Source organism: Brachyistius frenatus, unplaced genomic scaffold (assembly GCF_029030835.1).
Source record: "Brachyistius frenatus isolate BFR_SWC_R1_liver_20210118 unplaced genomic scaffold, ASM2903083v1 Contig_489, whole genome shotgun sequence".
Taxonomy (NCBI): Eukaryota; Metazoa; Chordata; class Actinopteri; family Embiotocidae; genus Brachyistius; species Brachyistius frenatus.
In genome coordinates this window covers 70,318-95,820 of record NW_027211088.1, presented here as the reverse complement: position 1 = coordinate 95,820, position 25,503 = coordinate 70,318, and the positions used below count along the sequence as shown (strand labels likewise).

The 25,503-nt window shown below is 40.1% G+C and overlaps 2 protein-coding genes across 4 annotated transcripts; one reads left to right on the top strand and one right to left on the bottom strand.

The window, feature by feature from the left end:
- Positions 1–3,032: 3,032 nt before the first annotated feature.
- On the bottom strand, positions 3,033–11,341 carry LOC138614368 (CYFIP-related Rac1 interactor B-like). Of its 3 annotated transcripts, XM_069687767.1 has the most exons (12): positions 11,207–11,341; positions 10,797–10,930; positions 7,188–7,261; positions 6,776–6,897; positions 6,549–6,654; positions 6,003–6,139; positions 5,824–5,901; positions 5,477–5,593; positions 4,477–4,556; positions 4,192–4,318; positions 3,751–3,821; positions 3,033–3,640 (listed from the first exon to the last, which is right to left on the bottom strand). In XM_069687767.1, the coding sequence occupies exons 3-12, from the start codon at positions 7,258–7,260 to the stop codon at positions 3,571–3,573; spliced, it is 981 nt and encodes a 326-aa protein (XP_069543868.1). In that variant the 5' UTR covers position 7,261; positions 10,797–10,930; positions 11,207–11,341; the 3' UTR covers positions 3,033–3,570. The 3 variants fall into 3 exon arrangements, with proteins under 3 accessions (XP_069543868.1, XP_069543866.1, XP_069543867.1); XM_069687765.1 differs by lacking the exon at positions 10,797–10,930; XM_069687766.1 differs by lacking the exon at positions 11,207–11,341 and having other exon boundaries at positions 10,797–11,029.
- Positions 11,342–12,740: 1,399 nt separating this feature from the next.
- LOC138614369 (prohibitin-2-like) lies at positions 12,741–24,752 on the top strand. The gene is made up of 10 exons (XM_069687768.1): positions 12,741–12,790; positions 13,778–13,907; positions 14,489–14,573; positions 14,696–14,775; positions 15,411–15,595; positions 17,224–17,353; positions 18,178–18,281; positions 19,316–19,393; positions 21,316–21,392; positions 23,414–24,752. Exons 1-10 carry the CDS (start codon positions 12,770–12,772, stop codon positions 23,427–23,429), a joined length of 906 nt encoding a protein of 301 aa, XP_069543869.1. The 5' UTR covers positions 12,741–12,769; the 3' UTR covers positions 23,430–24,752.
- The last annotated feature ends 751 nt before the right edge of the window (positions 24,753–25,503 follow it).

Below are 25,503 nucleotides of genomic sequence, written 5' to 3'. Positions count from 1 at the left end.
AGATGGTCCACCCATTTGTTTGAGTCTTTTAGAAAACAAATGTGGCGCATGCGTTCACTTGGACTCAAAGGATGAAGCGGTAGAATTTGACACAAATGCCTGATATAGTATTCAAATAAAAGCCGGGTACGGTTCGGCGTGTGCGGGCGCCTGAAATCTGAGCTTTTTCGTTTCGTTGCTGTCGTCATGTCCGACGACCTCAGATATGGAAGTGAGGAAAAATGTCGTCATGACTCAAACGATCCTGAAATGAGCCTTCAGATTCTTTGGAAGCTCGTAATGCCGGAGAAAAACAGCTGATAGGAAGCTGCACGTATCGGGTTCACGCATGTGTGTGTGTCTCTATAGTTGTGAGGACCACTTAGTTGAAAAAAAAAAACATATTTATGAGGACAAACACACCCTTTAAGGGCATTTGGGCTGGTCCTCGCAACTTTAAAGGAACATTTTGAAGGTTAAGACTTGTATTTAAGGCTAAGGTTAGAATTAGGTTTAGGTTAAGGATTGGAGTCAGGCACTTAGTTGTTAATATTAAGGGAATGATTAATGCCAATGAGTGTATGCACAAAGATAGAAAGACTTAAGATCAGAGTGTGAACAAACGGTCGAAAAAAACGTCTCCTTGTGAAATCCTGAGTCAAATTTTATTTATAGATCATCCTTTTTTTATTTTATTTTTTAAACGACTGAAGTGCTTTTTCCAAGAAGGAAGTTTAAAAAAAAAAAAAAAAAAATACATCGATGTTATTAAAAATCAATGGAAATAGAATGAACAAAAGCAGAAGTAATCAATAACATTCAAGACGACGTGTAAAGTCGCAAAGTCAGCATAAAACGGAGACAGACAGAATAAAAAATCATCATCTCGTCTGGGGAACGTTTGGGTCATCAGAAAAGCAGAAGAGTTTTAATTTAAGGATTTTTTTAAAAATACCAACAGAAGAGGAAGAGCCGACGGTGACTTCGACCGTCACTCAGTCAACAATGGAAAACAATTGATCTGCCTTTGATTTTTAACTGGCAAAAGTAAATGGAGGCAGGCTGGGTGGGTGAGGTGAGGTGGGGTGGGGGGAGGGGGGGTGACAGAAATCAATTATAAACTGAATCGAAAACCAGCAAAGAAAATACCAGTACGAGAACAACAACTAATTGACTTTTTGGAGCCAAACAAGAGAATCCGTCTCTTATTCTATTCAGCCGTGAAAAGATTTTCCGTCATCCAGCTGTAATATTCTCAGTATTTCTAAGAAGATACAGCTCAGTCTAACCCTTAAATGTCCATCAGGTGAAGCTGCATTTAATTGCTGCTTTGTTTGTTACTTTGCCGGAGCAGCTCACGCCTCTTGAAAAGTTAAGTTCACTGGTGGATGTATTGAAATGCTCGTACGAATTCACAATTTACTTCTGAGAGCCGCACGTTTTAATGGTCCCTGACTTTGTCTTTGCATACAAACAAAAGTTTTATTTTCTGTCACTCCTTTGAAGTTTGTGAAGCGGAAACGCTGCAGTTTACCTGCCATTTAATATTCAATATTCAGATATAAGCAAAAAATTAATTATTTGAATTGGCACAGAGATGCAAGCAAGTAGCATATATAGAATAAAAAGGGGATTAAAGATGGATCCTTGTGGGACTCCGCTGGAGGAAGTGTGTACGTCCATGAGGCTGTATCATCGGTTTACTTCTGAGAAAGCAGGTCAAAGTCTGAGATTTTCCTTTTTCCGGCTGTAGTTATAGTTTTTAATTTCTAATTTTGTTTTTATTTCCTGCTCTGCCGAGCTTATTCGAACCGGATTTCTTATTATTGTTTGATTATTTATTATCAAACAAATCACGAGACGGATGTTTCTTAAAAACTTAAAATCTTTATTTTGGAAAACACAGACATGGTTTAAAACACTTAATGCCATACAATCCCTGATACTCGCAGCGCTGACATACAAAGCCAAACAAATAATAAGCTCGTCAAAAGTTCCAGTCGGCCGTCCCACTGATCACATCAGTTCAAATGTCTAGAGAGGTAAAGTCCACGTCAGTCTGAGGTTTCCCCTCATATCAGTACCGCATTAACTTCGTCACAGTGGTTCTTTTATCAGCTGATTCCCAACCGTCCCCCAAATAAGTAAAACACGCTCAGTTTTTCGGTGGTTTTCCTCCCGTACAGGCAGCTCAGTCGACTTTTAACCGACAATCAAACTCAACTGGGTTTAAAAAAATATATATAAAAAAAAGGTTACAATTATATATATATTTTCTTTTTTTTTTTCTGGTTTGAAAACCGAGTAATACACCGACAGCTGGTTTTCTGAGGCACAATTGGCCGTTTCTAAAAAAAAAAAAATGTCTCCAGAGCTTTTTAAACCCGACGGTCGAACACCGGGAACTGCTTTAATTGTGCTTGATTTTTATTTTTATTTTTTTTTGAGAAGTGAGCGCCGTCAGTAAGATCCAGAACTTGTTAATACGACAAAGACAAAATAATTCCCAAAGTGTCCCAAAGAGCATCTTAATTCTGGCAGGTTTTCTTTCGCCAGCTCGTCTAAAAACGTAAAGGCTCGTACCGTACAACTTGAATATTAATTGCACATTTTTTTTTTTTCTTCTTCACTGTTTCAAACTACGATACCGAATCAGTTTCCTCGATGTGGTTAGATCGGTTACGGCTGCGACCTCCGTCACGTTCGGCTAACCTAAAATTTCAGATTGAGGCTTTATTTGACATGCAGCTGTTTCTTTATGTGCTTAAAAACAGTTGATGGAAAACTATACTGCATCAGAACTTGAGTTTTATTATCGTACATATCTGTGTGGCAGTAGATTTCGTCCGCTGTTCAATTAATTGCAGAGATATTTTGCTTCAATCCTCTGAAAACTTATTTTATAAGATCGTATTTTCGTCTACACGTCTGGAAAAAAAAAAATCCTTTGATTTTTATCGATTTTATCGAGTTTAACACTCAAAAAAAAAAAAATCTGCTTCATCAGGACTGCGAGGGTGTTCTTTGACTTGAACATAAGCTAATTTACTTATTTGTAAAACTGTATCATAACTAATAAAACTGATGTCTGGAGTTACAGAAATATAATCCAAGTTGTGATGAACAATAGTTTTCCTTTAAAAGTTTGACGGAGGTTTTTGTTTGTACCAACAAGTTAAAAAATACAAATTCCCTCAGTGAAAAGTCGAGCGTTCTACTGTTGATGTCCACTAGGTGGTAGAATAAATATCACTTGTAAATCCAACACGACCTGAAGGCAACGATGAGCCCAACAGCTGATTTTTTGAAATATTTTTTTTTTTTTACTGCAACTTTTCTTGGTTTCTGTCTCCTATTCTTTCTTTTTTTTTATTATTATTTTTTTAATTTTTTTTCATTTATTTATTAAACAACAAAAATAGTTTGTTTTTTTTCGAAATGACAATTAAAAAAAGAAAAAAAAAGAAGAAGAAAACAATCACAAAAGAAATATTTCGCCACAGGTTTTTTTCAGTAGTTCTTTTGAAATTTTTTGGACCAAAACACTTTCCCGTCTATCCCTGCGTCGTTCCAGTTTCAGTGCTCGGGGGTTTAATTTGGCAGCAGCATGTTTTTGATCTGCTTGGAGGTAGTCTCATCGTTCAGATGTTTGGTCGTGTACCTGCAAAGGGTGGAAGGGGCAGTTTAATTCGAGCGGGCTGTTTTTTGGGGTTTTTTTCTTCCCCACCCCCCCATCTGTTAAGAGTTTGTGTTTGCGGAGGTTTTACGGACCTGAGAGCGTTGAGTAAACCCTCCACGCTGCTGGGCGGCTGGTCCTTCAGCACTCTGATGCAGCCTTTCATCTAAACACAAAAACAACGACAAAATTTTTTTTAAAAAAAGCTCGCTTATCCCGAAACAGGAAGTCAGAATTTTCTTCCTTTCCAGATGAATTTTCTTTTTTTTTTTTAGTCATTTGGGAGTTAGGACGACTTTTTTTTTAATGAAATATAAAAGCAGATCTTTAAACTGTATAAGATCATTTACTGCATGCTTTAAGAAAAAAATCAAATTCATCTCTTAAATCTCCCAACAGAGCTGCTTATAATGGCCGACTGTCCCCTGAAGGCGTCACATACCCCCCCTCAAACTGAATGTGTGTGTGTGTGTGTGTGTGTGTGTGTGTGTGTGTGTGTGTGTGTGTGTGTGTGTGTGTGTGTCTCGTTAACACACGTCTATATTGGAGGTCTTGACGAAGGCTCCAGCTGGGTGAACGTGGTCGTACAGGATGATGACGCCGACCATCACGCGGAGGCAGAACAACACCGTCTCCTCGCTGTTGAAACGACTGCGGTACTCCCTGAACACACACACACACACACACACACACACACACACACACACACACACACACACACACACACACACACACACACACACACAGAGAGTCAAAGTGCTGTGTCATTAAGATGATGATGATGATGATGATGGTGCGTTCAGGAACACGTCAGGACTCACGGCGTCTCCAGCATCACTTTACACACACAGGCCATCGTGCTCAGACAGTCTGTCGTGTTTTCAATCGGCAAGTCCGGATTCTGGACGACAACAACAACAACAACAACAACAATGTCAATAAAGTTCAATTCAAAAAAAGCACTGCAGGTGAACAAGTGTCAAAATCTTTAAGGCTCGTTCAACATGCATGTTAGAAACGGGTTTTGCCGTCCAATGAGTCAGTTTGTTAAATATCGAAGGCTGTGTTGTTTCAGTAAAATGTAGTGAGGGCGCCCTCTGCTGGTGGTTTGTGAGAAAAAACATTTCAATGTTCTGCCAGCGGCCCCCTACAGGCTGGAATAGTCATTACAAATATATATATATAAAAACCTGTTCATGATGTACATCAGCAGGAGAATTATGTTTCCTGTTTGTTTGTGTTTTTGTCAACAACCACAACAACAAGAAGAAACACACTCATGTTGTACACAACTGTGAATGAATAAACAGCTCATCTGATACATGTATTCATTAATTAAGCACTGGATGGACACAAAATTAATTGATAATTAATTTGTTGAAAATGTTAAAAATGTCAAATATTTCATCTTTCCAGCTTCTAAACTTTCAGCTTTTCTTATTAAATCCTTGAATTAATCTTTTAATGATTTTGAGGTTTGGATCATTTGTAAGATAAACGAAGCATTGTGACGATGTAACTTTTGGTGACTGCGATAACACTTTTTTTTTCCCCCAAACCAAACCAAACAATTGATTCATAAAATATAGAATAATTAATATTACTCAGATTACATAAAATATTCTGCATTTATTCCTTCTCAAACCTAAAATCCATTTTCCTGATTACACTTTTATTTCAGCAACATTTTAGTTGCGTGAGTGCTTTCACAGTGTGCGATCACGGTGGTACTTTTAGCGAAGTAAGCAGTATAATAAAGAATAAATTAAATGCACGAATCGCCCCCAAAAAAATATAAAGAAACCGTACGATGAAACTCACGTCTGAGACGAACTTCGACGTGGCGTCGCTTAGCGTCTTCAGCATCGGCGTGGCGCTGGCGTAGAACAGAGACATCCGATTGGCCAGCTCGTTGTTGACCTCGCCGCCCGCGCCGGCCTGGAATAAAAAGCACAGGTTGCCGTGGAAACCAAATCACGTGGACCTGAAACTCAAGCATCATCATCTTCCTCCGTTGGCGTTTTAATGACGCCTTTTTAAAAAAAATGTGTATATATATATCTTCTTGTTGATCACTTATTTTCCGTTTATTTTGATCTCATTGAACAGTTTTGACCCGTTTATAAATCTTTTTTTTTTTTTTTTTTTTTTTTTTTCTCGCGTCTTACCGACAGGTTGTTGATCCGCATGCGGCTGATGGTCCGGCGGTAGTAGCTGAAGTCGTTCTGGATGGCGGGGTTGGTCATCTGAAGAACATAAAAAAAGAAAATGGATGAAGAACACGAAGGAGGAGGGTTGGGAGCAGGAGAAGGGGAGGACGAAGAGGAGGAGGAGGAGGAGGAGGAACCTTGAGCTCGTCGAAGCGCAGCGTGAAGTGCAGGATGTGGGCGAACTGACGGGCCAGAGCCTGCTTCTGCTCCAGGTGCTGCGTGGGAGTTGAGCCGGAGCTGGTGAGGACGTCCAGGAGACACTGCAGACTGGACTCTGACGGGGGACACGAACTTTAAGGTAAGAAGCACCGATGATACTGAACGCTACCGTTTGTATGACCCCATATTTGATTGCAAATAGACAAGTCAAATTCACAGTAAGCATTTTTTATATATATAAAATGTCCCCCAAAATATTGGTTTGTGTGATTTGCAAATCATTGCGTTGTGTTTTTATAGACTTTTTGGGAAATTGGGTTTGTACCAAAAATATGTAATTTGCTTTTTTATACTTTAAATAAATTGTAGCTGATTTTACTTGTGTACTTTTCCTTCAGTGGGATTTGAAATGCAAAACTTTTACGAATAATCGAGAATTTTTTTAAAAAAATTTTTTATTGTAGTATTCGTAGTTTGACTCGAGTATTAAAATTTGAAGGACAGACCGACCGACCGATTCTTACCGAGCTTCTGTGAGAACTCGTAGAAGGTTTTGAGTTTAATGACCAGAGGAACGACAGCGGACCAGGCCTTCTCCTGAACACCCTCCACACCGGGACTCTGGATGGCCTGAACACACACACACACACACACACACACACACACACACACACACACACACACACACATCAGTCGGTCGTACGTCATCTTCTAATATAAGACGGTTATTGATTGCTGCCCTCAGGTTCACCTGCCGGATCTCCTCTCCCGCTCCTTGGTACGCCTGCAGGTCGTCCAGGACGACCCGAGCCTCCGTCAGCACCTGGTTCACCGTCTCCCACATCTCCGTCTCCGACTGCGAGGGCTGAGCGTCTGGGGGAGGAGGGGGGGGAGGAGACACGCGAGGTCAAAGGTCAAACGCGCTCTCTGCCGACTCGGGAGGAACGATCGCGTCCGGCCGCCGCTCCTTTTTAAAAAGGTGCGTTCAAAATCGCACAACGTGCAGAATAAAAAGCATCGTCGCCCCCATTTTTATTTATTTATTTTTTATCTCACGTGCACCTTTTCGGTAAAGAGTTCGACTCCTGAAGAGATTTAGCTTTTTCTACGAGGCGAAGGTTGAACTGTGCGTGTCGGATTGTGTGTGTTTTTGCGCGTCTCACTCTCAAAGTCCAGGAAGAAGTTCCCCCCGTTGTTGTCGATGTCTCTGGTCAACACCTTGATCAGGTTCCCCATGCTGTTTGAACGACACGCGGGAAATACAATCAAGACGTGACGAAACAAATGCAGAAGAACTGATCAAACGCAGCGCAGGCGTGTTTAACGGAGCCGCGCTCCTCGGTCGGAAACGTCAAAACTATACGTATAAAAAATAAAAAATACATAAAAAAGACTTTGTGCCACAAACTCGTCAGAGAAAATTAAACTTCATCAACAGTTTTTAAAGAAAAATCGACAAGATTAAAGCTTTAATAGTCGACAGCAGAACAATGAAGCTGGATTTATTCTTGACGCCTGAAGTTAACGACAGATTCACTGAACATAAAAGGAGGAAATACACTTTTTTGTTGTTGTTTTTTACTTCTATTTTCTTTTGAAAGCTAAAATTCAAGTTTTTCCATGAGAAGATTTGAGGGTTTTAAGTGATAATTTACCTTTTTAACTTCTGCTTATTAAAACGAAACAGACGCATGGACGGGGATTTTCAAAGTAAAAGCTCCGGCGTGTCAGACTCCCTTTCAATGAATAATACTGAAGGTTCATTTGAACAGATGCAGGCAGATGTATTCAAACGTTTGATGGATGATCGGTACAGATTGTGACCTTGAGTCCAAAATATTTTTTGTCAGGTCAAATATTTGTACATAAAAACTTCTTTTTTTTTTTTTTTGGGCTTGCAGTGTGAGAAATTTGCTCTCAAAACTGTTTTGCTTGCATATTAAAGACAGAAAAAAAAACCCACCTTCGTACCTTTTTATTATCATTATTTTCAGTTTTCAAGATCAACATAGTGACTCAGAGTACGTTTCATATCGAGACACTTTTAAGTTCAGGCTGCTGCGCGTCAGGGGAGGCTGAAGATAAATTCGAGCTGCGGCTTCGTCGAGGTTTTGCCTCCTGCAGCCCGAAGTGCGAGCGGTGTGCCCTCTCGTTGAAAAAAAAAAAAAGAAACGGTGAAAAAGAGGAAGTGATGAAGTCTCTGAAAGTTCGGCCTAAATTTAAAACAGAGGAAGTAAAGCAGACCGAGTTGGGGTCAGGTGAGAGTGTAAAAGAAACAACAACCAACAACGCCGCGCTGCACAGAAAACAGATCCGGCTCACAAAATACTGAGTTCGAAAAAGCATCAACGGCACTAAGACACTTTATTTTATCCCCTAAATGTCCTTAAATTGTCAGTGATTATCGCTCTGACGTAACTAACTCCCGTATTTAAGGCATTTTTGACGCTCTCTGTGCAGATTTCAGCACATTATTGACGACTTTCTCTGCATTTAAACTTTCTACCGTTTTTCAGCACAAACTGCACTCAAAAGTTGAAATTGTCATTAGGTGGCGGTTTAACAAACCGTGAAGCCGTCGAGAAGCGAAACTGAGATTAAAGAAAATGACACGGCCACCGACACAAACGATCTTTACATAATTACTTCTCGTGGAGACGTTCAAGGTGTGTAAAAATATTGTTTCGTTGTTTAAATGCACAAACGCAGCAGAAAAAGCGAAGAGACGCGACCGCGTTTTTCTTTCTTTTTAAAAGTCGTTTAAAATCTCTACACTTGGTGATTCCTTTTAAATGGTCAGAATGAAAAGTAACGTGTTTTTCAAAACAGTATTTTCTTTTTTAAAGGTCAGACAGAAATGAGATGTGAGAGTGTGAAAAAAAAAAAAAACTCCCCACGAGTTCTTTTACTTTTTTTTTTTTTTTTTGCACTTGCTTGGTGTTTGAAATAAATTTCTGTTACCATAAATAAAACACGCTCAGCGCTCACTGAGGAAATAAACTCCAGTTATTACGTTCAATCTGACAAACAGTTAAAGTTGCTCTTTTTACTTTCTGATTTTTGTTCTGTTGTAAAGGATGAAGAAGAAGAGGCATCAAAAAAGAAGTGTAACATTAAGTGTGGCGCTGGTTCCAAATGGCATCCTTTTACTTCTAATGTTGGCCAAGAAGGTCAAACTTCATTTGTCCACGAATGAGGAAACTGCACGCAAACATACTTCATAAAAGGAACCTGCAGTACGAACTGAAAGAAGAGAAAAAGTATGCGATTAAAGTTTTGTTTTTTGGAGTTTTGCACATCTTTGGTGACACCGACTCCCTCTAGTGGACAGGTGTGTGTATTAATGTGGATCAGCATTGACGCTCTGCCGTTACTTGCGATACTTTTTTAAGTTAATGTGCTTTTCCTTCCCTGAAGTTCTTTTGTTTTGTTTTTTAAACCGGGACTTTAACCTGTAAGGAAGCGTTTTAACTGTGTTGAAATGACTTTTAATCAAGTAAACAATCTGAAATATTCTTCCAACAGAAAATGAATCGCCGACTATTTGAGACGTTTCATAAATGATCAAATTCTCTGATTGCAGCTTCTGAAATGTGAAGATTTTTATGGTTCTTTTACTCCTTTATGATGATAAACTGAATATGTTTTGATTGTGGGCATGTCAGGCTGCACTTTGGGAAACACTGGTCGACCATTTTTCGCCATTTTCGGACACTTTAAAGACCAAACGTCCGATCGATGGATCGAGAAAACGATCGCCAGATAAATCCATGAGGAAAATAATGTTGTTGTTTTGCAGCTCTAATTGTTTTCATTACGTGCTCATTACTTTCTCCATCGATCATTCGGCCTGTAACGTTTTTAGAGCAGAGAGTCAGCAGAGTCCGACACGACGACTTTAAACATCTTGTTTTGTTTTGACTAAAAGCAAAAAAAGGGACATTCGGTTCACACAAAATCAAGAAAAGCAGAAATGCCCCGAAGAAACTGAAACGACAAACGTGTTTTTTGTTTAATTGAAATGGTGATTAATCAATTCTCAACATGTTTGCAAGTTAAACTTCTGCCTGTTGAATTATAACATGCAGTATAAGGAACTCTATAATAAGTGATTATCTTACTCTATTTAAGGAGGTGAAGCATCTACTTCCTCCCCTGCTGCTGAATATTCATGTCCCAGATTACCATGTTGTTCTGGCTCCAGTTAAATTAAGACGAAGTGTAAATGCTCTTTTTTTTTTTTGGTACATTATATGTGTCAGGTTTTGCACTAAAACACGAGGCTCTGCTGCAGATTAAAACAGACAGCATGAAAATCCTGCTCACACATCAAACGGTTTCCTGAAGCTACTTCTTTCACTTCTGATGCTTATTTTTAGGCGGTGCATGCTGCTGCTCGCTTTGTCTGCGCTTTTATTCTTCTTATTGCGAGATCTATACGCGCATAATTCTGCGTACATCCTCCTTCCACCAGTGATTGTCAATACATGATATTGATCCGAGGGAGCTTCTCGCATCATCTCCGTGCAGCTCTGACAGAGTAAAGCTGGGTTAAAACAAAAACACACACACACACACACACACACACACACACACACACACACACACACACACACACACACACACACACACAAAAAACGGAAACCCCTCGCCAGTAGTTCAAGTAGCTCCGGGCTGTTCCGGGGTGTAAAATACGCGGCACTTTGGCTGCTTTTTACGCACAAGCACGGATTCATATGTTGTTGTGTTTTTTGTCGGTGAACGTCACGTACCTTCAGGTTGAACCGCTGGTGATGTTTGGGGGGAGGGGGGATGTTTCGACGATCTGATCTCAGAGCAGTAATACAAATAATAATAATTAAAAAAAAAAAAAAAAAGAGGTAAACTGCGCCTTCCGGACTTCAGGCTGCGGGCAGAAAAACAAAAAGTGCTGCTGAACTTTGAACCCTGAAGTCGGACTGCAGAGTTTTCCTGGTGCGTCTGCTGCGGTCTGCAGGACCTGACATGTCTGATCTGAGACCAGGATCCACCCAGAGAGGACCGATCCGACCACCCTCCCCTCTGACTCCACCAGCCCCCACCCCCCTCCTCCTCCCATCCACTCTCTACCCGGAACACAGCCACCACCACCACCCCCTCCTCCTCCCTCCCTTCCTCCCTCCCTTCCCCAGCCGCTCCTCACCTTTCACTGATAAACTGATCGATATCCGCGGATCGATGCCGTGTCTACCGGGGGGCTCCTCGGTGCGTCCAGGTGTCTTCCCGGCGGTCCGCCTCCTCTACATGCTGAGTGACTGTGAACCCGGAAAAAGCGCCGCTCGGCGCGCCGTTAACTATAAAAGGAGTGATCTCCTCAGGAGGAACTGAGCACGGAGCCAATCAGCGGACGGCGCCTGCCGAGCGCAGCAACCGCAACCTCACGAGGTCGGCCGACGGAGGCAACCTTGAAGAACGTCTACTGCAACTAAACGCAGAGACGGAGAGGAAGGAGGAAGCTGAGGAAGACCACGGAGGAGAGGAAGAGTTGTCAATCCATGCAAGTCAAAAAGAGTCTACTTCAAGTATTTAAAGTTTTGGAGTAAAAAAAAAAAAAACAAAAAACAATAGCAAAATGTTTGGATTTTCATTGTCATATTTATAAGATAAATCAAAATGATGAAATCATTGTTTTAATCATCGTCTATGAAGTTTGACATTGGACTCCAACCTTAATTATGTTTGAAAAAGTGCAAATATTGACATTAAAAGCTGCAATGTGATCAGGCATGTCATCAAATTCAACTCAATATCATGTTCCTGACTTTCAAAGTCATGAATTTTTAATTAGTACGTCACAATGTTGAGTTGGGAGTTATGATTTGAGGTTTTTGTCTCTTCATCTTGACTTGAAACGTCACAAAATTCCCATTATTGTCTTCTAATCTAAATTGCAGCACCTCAAAATATCTATTTATAGAATATTATTTTACAATGTTATATTTCTATTTTTAAATATTTATTTTTCCGCTTACTATCTCCTAATTCTTGACTTTAAAAGTCTTCATTTTTATTCAGTAGGTCATAATGTTATAATTTGGTCATCTTAAAAAAAACAAGTGTTTTTGTAATTTCACAAATAGTATTTGAGATAATACCCAGTTTTCAGCTCATGATCTTTCTTAAGAAATTTTCATTTATCGAAGCATAATTTGGATTTACAAAGTCATAATTTCAACATCGTCCATCATAATTTTTAATTGAAAGGTGATACAGTTTCATTAAAATGTCACTGTCCGAATTTCAAAGTTAGAATTGTTTTTGTGCGTCTCATAATTTGACATTAAAAGTCAAATATTAAACGGATCCTCTTGAACGATCATAATATATAGCGTCTCATTGAGTTGAGTGAAAACTTGATCATTTCAACTTTATGTCTCTTTATTTGACTCGATGTCTCCTAATCAGGAGTTTAGTATCAAACATGTTTTTTTTTTATTAAACCGAGCACAGCTGTGACATTTAATCACTCAAAACTTCTGTTTATTTATCATCAATAATGTGTTTTTTATTTATTTTAAAACCAGATTTGATACAAAAATACCAGAAATTCCTGTAATCTTTATCGTAAACACAATGTAGTCTCTCACGGACGCGAATCCTACATTTCCCATGGTGCCTTTTACGCACGGAAATGCGTCATCACGCGTGACCTTGGCTCTCTTCTTCACTTGTTTTTTTTAATAGTCAACAGGCAAAGAGGACGAGCATGGCGAATAAGGACCCTGCAGTAAGTGTGTTCTTCTAAATTGTCTTCTTAAATGTATTTTTGGCACGTTTTGCGCCGTTTAACCGACTGGTGTCCAACGGGACGCCAGTTGGTTCTTATTGGCGTTTTTTTTGGCGGTGGGGGGAGAAAAAGCGTAAAGTTTGACACGTGAGTCCGGCTGAATCTGATGTAAGCTAGGTTACAGTCGATAGTACTGTTAGCTTTGTTACATTCACGGCTATTTCAACGAAGACAGAAGTCGCAGATTTTTGTTAAAGCTGACTAATGTTGGTTTTGCTGATATTGCAGGAGTTTTGCGACGAGTCAGCCTCGCTGGTTGCGCAGATAAGCCAGGGTCCGTTTACAAATCTTGCAAATCAACACATCCTCGCCTGTTTACACGTGTGCACGCGTGATAGATTAATTTCAATTAAGTTGATTAAATGTTCCAGAATCCCTTCTTCAATTCGGCATACGGTGTAGTCCACTGAGCATCCTAACTTTTGACAAAAAAAAAAAAAAAAAAGCATCATAGGTGCAGACAGCTACGCCAGAAGCAAAGTAAATCACAAATCCATAAGCAAACAAATACCTTTATATTCTGTTAAAGTCATGTGGCTTTGAGGCGAATTTAAGTTTTGAGTCCATAAATTAAAGACAGATAATCAGTTCTTTTCACCCGTGTCTTTATTTGCTTGTTTCCCAGGAATCACCAAATGCAGCCAACCTTTCAAAGGCAGTTTGGTTTGTCCTGTAACCACAAAGAATCATGTTTATCTGACTAGAAACGGGCCTCGTGAAGTTTTTGGGAGGTGTCAACCTTCATCGTGGTTACCCAGCCAGCCATGAAGGTCATCCAGTGTCGTGTCATAATATGTTTTAATCATTAAGGAGTACAAGTCGGAGTCGTTTTTTTCACCCAAAAACTGCCACAGTGTGGGTCACGTTTGGAGATTAGTACTTCATTTCACAAGCTGACTTGTGAAACCGGTGATGCTTGTGTTTCAGGGATTTCTGCAGCAGCTGCGTCAGATCGCAGGCAGGATGTCGTCCGGACCTCGGGGTGCGGGACTCGGACTCAAACTGCTGATCGGTGCCGGAGCTGTGGCGTACGGAGTGAAGGAGGCCACGTACACAGGTAGTCCGCTGAGCCTTTTTAATTTTTGCGATAATACACCATATCTTTCGAGTTTCCTTCGGTTTTGCGGTGGTTTGAAACCCCCCCCAAAAAAATGTTGAAGAAACACCTGATTTTTAAGCAGACTTGGAAATAAAGTCACCTTGAGTTGACTTGCGAGAAGCAGCGATACGAAAAACCGTTTATACCATTTAAGCGGAGAAGAAATTATTGTTATTCGGTTGTTTTGTTTTTTTAAATCGCTGGATTACGGCGGAGCCTCGACGAAGGGGCCCAGCAGAACGTGACCGACGTCGGGCGGCGGATTAGTTTCCAGTGTCTGTTCACGTTGTGCACCCGTGAATTCGTTCCCCACGGGGTCAGGCCGTCAACACCGAGTTCTACTGGGAACCTTCTGAGGCGCAAAAACATTTGCTGCAAAGTCATCATGAATAATTCTCTTTACACGTAAACTGCGGTATTTATCGAAGTCGAAACTGTAACTTTGATGAGCGAGGGACGGTTTGTTTTGAAACGGGATTTGTCGGGTTTGAAGTTCAGATTTGCTTCTAAAACGTTGGGTTTTCGTCTCCTCTGCGCAGTCGAGGGAGGACAGCGAGCGATCGTCTTCAACAGGATCGGGGGGATGCAGATGGACACCGTGCTCTCTGAGGGACTCCACTTCAGGTGATTTTTTTTTTTTTTTTTTTTTTTTTGTCCTCACTGTCTCAAGCTGAACCCCATGAATTCTCCTCTCACATCCTCTCTGTTGTTGTTGTTGTTGTTGTTGTTGTTGTGGTGGTGTTCAGGATACCCTGGTTTCAGTATCCCATCATCTACGACATCCGAGCCCGACCCAGGAAGATCTCCTCGCTCACTGGGAGCAAAGGTCAGACGGCTTCACCCTTCAACAGCAAAAACTAAACTCCTAAAAAAAATAAAAACCTAATGGTTTTGTCAGAAAGTTTAATAGAAGAAATTTTCCTGTTCAACGTTAAACTGTCAAACCAACTACAGCTTTATTACATCAACTGAGCAAAATGTTTCCGATTGAATTTATTTATTTAGTCATTTTTTGTAACAGAAAAAAATTTGGTTCATTCCCCAAAGACAGATAAATAATGTTGATAAATTGTCATCTTTTCCATTGGACAAGAAGTTTGGAGTTTTAATTCAGAATTTTTTTTTTTAGCACTATTGATTTATCTGATCTCTTGATTAAACCTCAAAAGTCTAAAACTCCTATTTGAGAGGCTGAAAAATATAATTTTTCTGACTGATTGTTTACTCGACTAATTGTTGCAGCTCTGAACCACTTTACTTTAAAACTAATTTTGCCAAAATAAAAGGCAGGAAATATTTTTACAAAAGCCTTTAAAAAAAAATGCCTGTTTGATGATAATATAATAGAGTTCAAGCTATTTTTTTGTTTGTTTTTTTTTTTGTCTATTTTATTATTTTGTCATCAGTCCAAACCCCAAAATATCTGTATTAACCGTTATAAACTTTATATGAATAAACCAGACCTCCAGATGGTGAGCCTGACGCTGCGAGTTCTGTCCCGGCCGCTGGCGTCCAACCTGCCCATCCTCTACCAGCAGCTGGGACAAGACTACGACGAGCGCGTGCTGCCCTCCATCGTCAACGAGGTGCTGAAGAGCGTGGTGGCGAAGTTCAACGCCTCGCAGCTCATCACGCAGAGAGCGCAGGTACGAACGCCGGCTGCCGCTCGGTTCGCTCTTGAAATGAATAATAAAATAGTTTTGGGTTTTTTTTTTTGGGAGTACAGTATTTTGTCAATTCAAGAATACCGTCATCACAGAAAGACCTTGAAATATTGAATTATTTTGACTCATATCGCCCACTTGTGTGAACATTTTAATCTTTTAAAAGCAGAGTTCCACAGGGATCGATACTGGATCCACTTTTGTTCTGTTTACCGTGTGTAATTTGAAAAAACATCAATTCTCACTGCTGTGCTTCGTCTACATAAAATTATCTTCCTGAAGCACTTAATTGGTTCCTTTCAGCGGGTAAATTATAGATTTACTCGCGCAATCATTTCCAACATTTATATTAAAATAAAACTTGAAAAGCCTTGAGATACATTTTTTGTTTAATCTTAATGGTTTGCACGATTCCTCAGAGGAGTAAAGTTAGAAATCGGTAATTGTTTTTTCATCGACATAAATACATCCCATTTTTATCCAGTTTAAATCCTTGTTCAGACTTTCATAAGTCTTCTCTGGTTTCTATTTGGTCCCAAAAAAAAAAAAAAAAACAGCTTGAAGAGTCCTTAATGAGATCTACGAACTTTGACCTTCTGTCCCGTCTACCGTCCTCCTCGTCTTTTATGAGGCTTTAAATGGATCGACTCCTTTGTAAATCTTCCGGCCTCGTTATTCACGTATCGCCACCGTTCCTTGATTTAACAAAAAACATGATCATAAATGTTTGACTTATTTATTTTAGGTGGATTTTGTTCAAAAAAAATTACGACATATTTTGCAGTTTTAAGTGAAGCGAGTTTTGCATAAACTTTGAAAAAATGGCAAGACAAAGAGGAAAATTTGATATTTTTTTGTATTAATATTATTTATTAATATCACTGCCTGATAAAGGAATACATATGTAATCATGCTGCAAATCACAGAAATATTTTTGTTCTAATCTTTAAAAAATATATATATATATTTATTGAATTTAGAGCTAACAGCTGCAAAACAAAAATCATAAAAATGACATCGCTCGCAGAAATACAGAACAGACAGTCTGACTGTAATATAGGAAACGGACTACATCAGCTGTCAAAATAAGAGCTTCACACGCTGATTAATTCATGTTAATTCAACGCAGGCACAAAATTTAAAGTCTCTTACAACTTGAAGTGTGTATAAAACTAATTTAACGTAATCGCTTCCATTTTTTTCACCCCCCGAGTTTTATCTGGTGATGAGGAAAACGAGCAGATGCTTTCTGATTTGTAAATGAGGAGTTATTGTTGTTAATAAAAGCGAATTTTGTTTGAAAAGACCTACTTTATGCCATAATACTTTTCAGCACATCCCTAAATCATCGAAATAAAATAAAAACAAATTCCAACCTCCCGCAAAATATTGCCGATCTTGCTTGAATTTGCGTTAATTACTGCGATTGCGAAATCGCGACCTGCTGGGAAATTTGTCACTTTTTTTTTTTTTTTTTTTTTCCTTTCCCGGTTAGAGGAGCGCCATTTAAAAAAAAAAAATAATAATAATAATTTGTAAATTGGTGATGTGGACTTTAAATGATCTCGTGGTTGTTTCCCCTGAGTTGTACGTACGCGTCGTCCCTCCAGGTTTCTCTGCTGATCCGTCGAGAGCTGTACGACCGAGCCAAAGACTTCAACATCATCCTGGACGACGTGGCCATCACCGACCTCAGCTTCAGCCGAGAGTACACCGCCGCCGTGGAGGCCAAGCAAGTCGGTGAGTAGACGGAGGAGGAACTCTTCATAACCGCTCGACATTTTTCTAAATCCTCCCGTCGGGTTTTAGATTCGAGCACGGTGGTGAATTCTTCAAATTTGAAGCGCATATTTTGTGATTTTTAAACTTTTAGATTAAATGTTCACTCGCTAAGCTTTTCCCAGCGCTTTAAATAACGACCAAACTAATTATTATTTTTAAATCTGCTTTTTTCTTTTTCAATAATTACATCACCTGTTATTAAATTCCTATTTTACTGACATCATGTAACCCTGTTTGTGTTGTGTATGTTTTAAAAATCTTTGACTGCACCATCTGGTTAAAAAAAAAAGGATACAGTCGTAACACAGAAAAACTATTTAAAAAAACAAAAAACAACAGCGTGATTTTTTTTTAATAAATAACTGTCAGCGTTATTGACTCCACCGGTCAACTTTTTTTTTTTGTATCTTGTATGACTGAAATTTGTATTAAATTGCATAATAAGAGGCTTTTTTTTTTTTTTTTTAAACAGCTGATGGTAGATTGGATCTGCAGGGACGCTCTGTCTCTGATTGGTTGTCATTTTCCAGTTGCCAGTTTCGATTTAAAAAAAAAAAAACTTTCACACAAAAGAATGAAAAAAACAGGTCCATGTTGAAACATACTGAAGTTTCCCTTTAAGTTGAATTTTCTGAACAGTGCAGAAGCCCTGATTTAAAAAAATAATAATAATTTAAAAAAAAAATCTGCATGTATATTTATTTACGGTCTCAGGACCTGCAGCGTAGTTTAAAGATCTTGTTTGAGTTTATAATGTGACTGTTGTTGTTGTTCCTCTGCAGCCCAGCAGGAGGCGCAGCGAGCTCAGTTTTATGTGGAAAAGGCCAAACAGGACCAGAGACACAAGATCATTCAGGCTGAAGGAGAAGCTGAGGCTGCCAAGATGGTAAGCTGACCTCATCTGTCCCAGCTGACGGAGGAAGTGATGTCATATGTAAATCATCATCTGCTGAAAAAGCTGTTTGTTCTTCACTTTGTAACTGATATTGTCCTGAACACTCTTTTACATTTGTTTTAGCTTTAACTTACTTAAAAAAAAGTTACAAAAAAGACTGTTAAAAATTCAAACGGTGGTTTTCAACGACTTTGTAAAATGCAAAAACAGCAGCGGGCTGCTCGGGTCGAATGAAACGAGACATCGTCACTCGCCACGGCCTCATTTTCATGCTCCACCTGTCAGAATTATTATTATTATTATTATTTTTTTAAATGTCTGAACTCGAGTTTGTAATTCACGACCTGAACCGTCAGGTTTGACCCGATCACGTCGGGTTCGGGCTTCAGATTATCGGGTTCACACTTCCGGCCGACCGCTTCGCGATCGCATGTCAATCGGCAGGTGTTACCCGAGGGTCTGTCAAAAAAAAAAAAAAGTCGTACATTTAAGAGATTGTGCAAAACATTGGTTAAAGATAAACTCCCTGTTGTCGTGTTTTTTGAGGGGGGGATGTTTCTCTCGGAAAGCCGAACTGTAATTTATCTGGTTTATATCACAATTAAACCCGCCTTCTTTTTAAAAACAAGAAAACGCCTCCGGAGCTCCGCCTCGGCTGAATTCCTGTCCCGGCTTGAACCCGTGGTTGAATTGTGGCGAGAAACAGAAGCGTCTTGAACAAACACTTCATCCAAATATGCGCTAATTATTTTTCCCCCTTCGCTCGTCAACATGCGTGAGAAACGTCGAGGCCGGCGCGGCGACACGTGGCGACACGCCCTTCAGCCCTGATCCTCGCCGCCGAGCCTTTTTAATTTGGCCTCCGCCCAGAGAGAGAGAGAGACTGTTTGTAACAGTACTCGCCTGTGAATACACTAACCGTGTGTGTGTGTGTGTGTGTGTGTGTGTGTGTGTGTGTGTGTGTGTGTGTGTGTGTGTGTGTGTGTGTGTGTGTGTGTGTGTGTGTGTGTGTGTGTGTGTCGCAGCTGGGCGAAGCCGTGACGAAGAACCCGGGCTACCTGAAACTCAGGAGGATTCGGGCGGCGCAAAACATCGCCAAGACGGTAAGAAAACACCCAACCCGTTTTGTTTATTTTTGATATTTGTCCGGGACTTTTGTTTGTTTGTTTTTTGTTTTGTTGTGTTTGTCTCAGACTTCGCTGCTCGTTTCTTTCCGCCTTCGGCCCTCAAGCAGGAAAACACAAAGTGTACAAATGAGCACAAATGCATGCACTTATGATATATGATCAACATGTAATGAAGCAGACATGTGAAGGTTTTTAGTTTCTGCATCATTTTGAATCTATTTGTGACTATTTTTGCTCGTCTTTGTGTTTATTTTCCGTTTCTTTTTCAGTATTTTGCATCTTTCTGCAGTTTGATTTTTTTTTAATCATTATTTTTATGTCTCTGTTTATCTTTGTGTCACTTTGTGGTCATTTAGCATTTTCCATTCCTTCAGAATTAACAGGATTATTTAGCCTCAGGTTGTTCTTTGATCCATATTGATGCCACGTTAATGTTTGTGCTGCTCGTTCTGTCGCAAGTAAATAAATTCCTGACTTTCTTTTTCGAATATGATGAAAAACACAAAAGTTTCTACTAAATCTTTTCTTCCTTTGAACAATATTCAGACGAGGTTGTCACGCATGTTCTTGGCTGCTGCCGATAATTACTTTAATTATCAAGCAGGCTGCTCGTGGTTTTTTCTATCTGATGCTCAAAAATGTAAATAAACCATTTTAATTAGCATCTGGAAATATTCCAGATCTATCAAACCCAGACGTCAGCAGTCCCTAAAAAAAAAGACAAACATATCAGAAGTTCAACCTTTTAACTAAAAGGCCTCAAAACTATTTAATTCTAAAATGACGTTTAAATAGTCATTTCATTGTAAACACTTGAGTTTTAAATTGAGGTTGGTTGAACTCTGCAGTGCCGTTTAATGCTGCTGCAGCACCGCTCGTCCACTAGGTGGCGCCAGAAGAACACTTATGCCAACAGCGAAGGCGTCACGAGACCGAAACAAAAGATTCATCATCTAATCCTCTTCTTTTCTTTCCTTGTTCTCTGCTCCGACCTTTGACCTCCACTAATCAGAGCCGAATCCAGCTGAAAAGTTTTAAAGTTTTATTGTTGATATTATAATTTTTTTAATTCCCCTTCTCCTCCCCCCCCCAAAAAAAACGTATAAATGTCACAATGTTGATTTAGAGGCTGTTGGAAAAGAAGGGTAAAAGAGTTCAAGCAAAAAAAAAAAAAAAAAAGAAAGTTTACAGTTTTATTAATGATCTGCAAAAAGCAGAAGTTTCCTGCCAAATCTACTGGAATATAAAAAAAAAAGTGTAAAAAATTCATGAAATCAGCCTAAATGAATGTTTTCATGATGGTTTTCAGAGAATGTTTTTCTTTTTATTGCACATTAAAACTTTTACCTCCATAGACACAAACAGAAGAAAGTTACTTCATAGATTTGGATCCGCGTTGAATAAAATACACGTTCAAAACCCAGAAATGTTTTTGTCAATAAAAGGAATCCGATCATAAACAAACCAAAAAAAAAAACCAAACGTAAAGACACCGAGTGTCTAAAATGAATTAATCGCAACTGATTTGAGGTTTTAATGTTGAGATAAGGAACCTCGTGAGCGACCGCATCACTGATCGCATTCATTCACGAGCGCCTCTTTTTTCTTTCTTTCTTTCTTTCTTTCTTTTTTATACGACGCCGTGACCTCGCGGCCGAGTGTGACGCGTCGTGCGTTCGGTTCCCTGCGTGGAGCGCCTCTCTCGCCCCGCTGTGAATCAGCTCAGTGTTGTGAAGGCCGAACAATGTTCCCATTGTGCTCGGCGGCGGCTCGACCCGACCGACCGGCCGACCCGACCGACCGGCCGACCCGACCGGCCGGCTCGCTCGCAAACTTTTTCCACCTGTTGTTTTCTCTCCCGCTCACTTTTCACGTGTGTTTTTGTGTTTGACCTCCAGGTGGCGACGTCCCAAAACAAAGTGTACCTGAACTCAGACAGCCTGGTGCTCAACCTGCAGGACAGAGACAGCTTCAAGTGAGTCTCCTGGGCGGGGGGGGGAGGTGAGGGGGAGGTTTATTACGATGCAGTCGAACTCTGAGGTCATGCAGTGGGACGTCGAGGTTGTTGTTTTGTTTTTTCCTAATGAAGTCTTGTTTTTCTTTTCAAACGCGGACGTTAACGTCGATATCGCCTGACGTCTAAAATCGCCGACTCGGCGCCGCGTTTCGTTCTTGTTCAAACTACAATCGCTCACCGAACCGGTCGAGCCGTTCAGACTCCTTTTTTTTTCATTTTTAATTTTTGTTTTAATATACACACGGCGAAGACTTCGGAGGAATTTGTCCGATTTTTAAATAGGTTTCCGATGAATCGCCGAAGTCGTCGCCGTGACGACGGACGATGCTGCGGCAAAGCTACTCAATTTTCAAGGCGAAAGGTCGCTCGGCGTCGCCGCCTCCGTTCCTACGTCGCGACGCCGGACAGAGGAGTCTTTGTGCAGAACGTCGTGATGCCGCGGTGACGTTGACCTTTGGTGTGAAATCTTCCTCGCGATTGGCCGATAACGTCTCGAGTTGTGGTCACGCAGGCTAATTATTCTAATTGTCGCGTTCTTCGGTCCACGCGCCGAGAATTTCCCCTCTTGAGATTATTGTGTTCACCAGAATGAGACGGAAATAAATAGACGGCACAGAAACTGTTTTAGAAAATTATCTATTGAACTTTGTTCAGCTTGCAGTGTTTCCAGACCATAATCAGACTGAACCTGTGGGCGGTAAGTGGGCGGAGCCAGGTTAAGTCCACACCATGTAAAACAGGCCGTTATTAGAAAGTGTATTTCCTGTTTGATGGAGCCAGGCTAACGGTTTCCAGTCTTTGTGCTAAGCTAGGCTAACGGTTTCCCCCCTGCTTACAGTCTTTGTGCTAAGCTAAGCTAACATTTTTTTCCCCTTCTTTGTCTTTATGCCAAGCTAGGCTAACAGGTTCCCCCTACTTCTGGTCATTGTGCTAAGCTAGGCTAACATTTTTTCTTTTCGTCTTTGTGCTAAGCTAGGCTAACGGTTTCCCCCCTGCTTACAGTCTTTGTGCTAAGCTAAGCTAACATTTTTTTCCCCTTCTTTGTCTTTATGCCAAGCTAGGCTAACAGGTTCCCCCTACTTCCGGTCATTGTGCTAAGCTAGGCTAACATTTTTTCTTTTCGTCTTTGTGCTAAGCTAGGATAACGGTTTCCCCCTACTTCCAGTCATTGTGCTAAGCTAGGCTAACAGTTTTCCCCTGCTTCCGGTCTTTGTGCTAAGCTAGGATAACGGTTTCCCCCCCTACTTCCAGTCATTGTGCTAAGCTAGGCTAACAGTTTCCCCCTGCTTCCGGTCTTTGTGCTAAGCTAGGATAACGGTTTCCCCCCTACTTCCAGTCATTGTGCTAAGCTAGGCTAACAGTTTCCCCCTGCTTCTGGTCTTTGTGCTAAGCTAGGCTAACATTTTTCCCCTTCTTCGTGCTAAGCTAGGCTAACAGTTTCCCCCTAATTCCAGTCATTGTGCTAAGCTAGGCTAACAGTTTCCCCCTACTTCCAGTCATTGTGCTAGGGCTAACAGTTTCCCCCTACTTCCAGTCATTGTGCTAAGCTAGGCTAACAGTTTCCCTCTGCTTCCGGTCTTTGTGCTAAGCTAGGATAACGGTTTCCCCCTACTTCCAGTCATTGTGCTAAGCTATGCTAACGGTTTCCACCTTCCAGTCTTGGTGCTAAGCTAACAGTTTCCCCCTGCTTTTAGTGTTAGTGCTAAGCTAACATTTTTGTTTCCCCCTACTTCCAGTCATTGTGCTAAGCTAGGCTAACAGTTTCCCCCTACTTCCAGTCATTGTGCTAAGCTATGCTAACAGTTTCCCCCTGCTTCCAGTCTTGGTGCTGCGTGTCCTGGTTACCTCACAGATGAAACTCGTATCCAACCGAAACTGCTGACTCAGACAAAAACTGAAGAAGTCGTCAAAACGTCAATCATTTGACTGAATGCCGATAATTACATCGTTGTAATTTTCCTTTTCATCTTCTTTTTCAGTTTGCTGTTGAAGTGAGAAGTCGCCTCCCGGCCGGTTTGTCGTCATTCCTTCAGTTTCACCCCTCCGGTCTTCTCCCAGCGCCGTCGTCTCTCATCTCTCGTCTCTCGTCTCTCGTCCGTCTCCACGCCAGGTTTCTCTGTGACTCGGTCACGTTTTACAAGCCACCAAACACTGACTCTTGACTTGAGGATCCACATCCGCTCGAGCTCCAGCAGTAGAGCAGAAAGGAAAAAGTTCCTCCTGGTGCTTCCGGAAACAAAAAGTCTGATTCTCCTGTTTCGTCATCAACGGTGGACGTTTGAGGTCTCTTTTTTTTTTTTTTTTTTTTTTTTTTAAAAGATGAAGGACAAAAATCCTGCTGCTTTACGATAAAGAACACAAAACCTTGTTTCATTAATCTGCAATTGAACATGTCGCTCTCGCGTCTGAATAAATTCCCTCCTCAGTCGATTGTAGTATTTTATCTATCCAGCAGGGTGCGCTGACGTTCGATCTCTTCGTCGTACCGGCCGACGAACCGAAGACATCGTTACTTTAAAAACTCCCGATATTTATTTGCGATACGACAACGTAGCCGTCTTCAACACGCTTTCTTTTTTCCAGCATCCGGTCGAAGGAGTTATTTTTCTTTTTTTTTAACGTACTTCACATTCACAGATAGTTTTAACTTACACGTCTTATTTTTGGTAATTTTCTTGTGAGTAAACTACAGCCGCGCGGCACTTTTTCTACGTGGAGTAGAAGTTTAAGATGCCGATGGATGTTTTGACCGATCACAACAGCCGAGGAAGCAATTTAATCATAGTAACTATTCAGAAGCGTCAGAAAAGGGATTATTTTGGAAGGTTTTGAGCAACAAGACGAGCAAAACGTCTGAATAATGTTGGCGTATCCCTAAAAAAACAACAACTGGACGAACACGTCCCCCAAATAAATGTTGAACTTTTCCTTTAACCTCCTGAAAATACAGAATCATGTTCAAATCCAGCTGAAAAAAAAACGTGACCAAGATTAGTTTCGGTTGCTCTCGTGAGTCCCGTCAATATCGACGAGTCAGCGCTGCGTTCAAAGACCGCGCGACTCGGCTTTGCTGTTTCGTAACACTTTCAAATAAGCGTTTCATTGAGCGCGGCTTTAAAACCTTGTTGAGTCACCATCGCTAATGCCGGACAAGAATTTATGTCGGTATGCCGCCTCGTACAGTTACCACACACACACACACTGTTTTCTTGGTTACAGCTGAGTGTTCATGAAAAGCCTGTTTGTTTGTTTGTTTGCTTCAGAAACACTAATAGAATTTATACTGAATAAATATCTCGAGTTTTTCGGAGACCTTCAGCTGACGTGGATGATTTTTGTTCCCGTTATATATCTGATTTACTTCTTTAACGTCTTCTTTAAGTTACTCGGCTCTGAATTGTAAAGTCCATATAAAATTATAGATGGTCTGGATTTCCCTGAGTTTTTTTTAAAGTTTTTTTTAATGTTATGAATAATTGAATAAGCCACATTTTCAGATCGTAACTGAACCCCTATCTCTCTCTCTATATATATATATATATATATATATATATATATGTAGATATATATGTAGATATATAGATATCTATATATAGATATCTATATATCCAGACCATCTATAATTTTATATGGACTTTACAATTCAGAGCTATATATAGATATGTATATATAGATCTATACAGATCTATATATATAGATATATATATATATATCCAGACCATCTATAATTTTATATGGACTTTACAATTCAGAGCTATATATAGACATCTATACAGATCTATATATATATATGTAGATATATAGATATCTATATATAGATATATATATATATCCAGACCATCTATAATTTTATATGGACTTTACAATTCAGAGCTATATATAGATATGTATATATAGATCTATACAGATCTATATATATATATATATATATATATCCAGATCATCTATAATTTTATATGGACTTTACAATTCAGAGGTATATATAGATCTATACAGATCTATATATATATATGTAGATATATAGATATCTATATATAGATATATAGATATCCAGACCATCTATAATTTT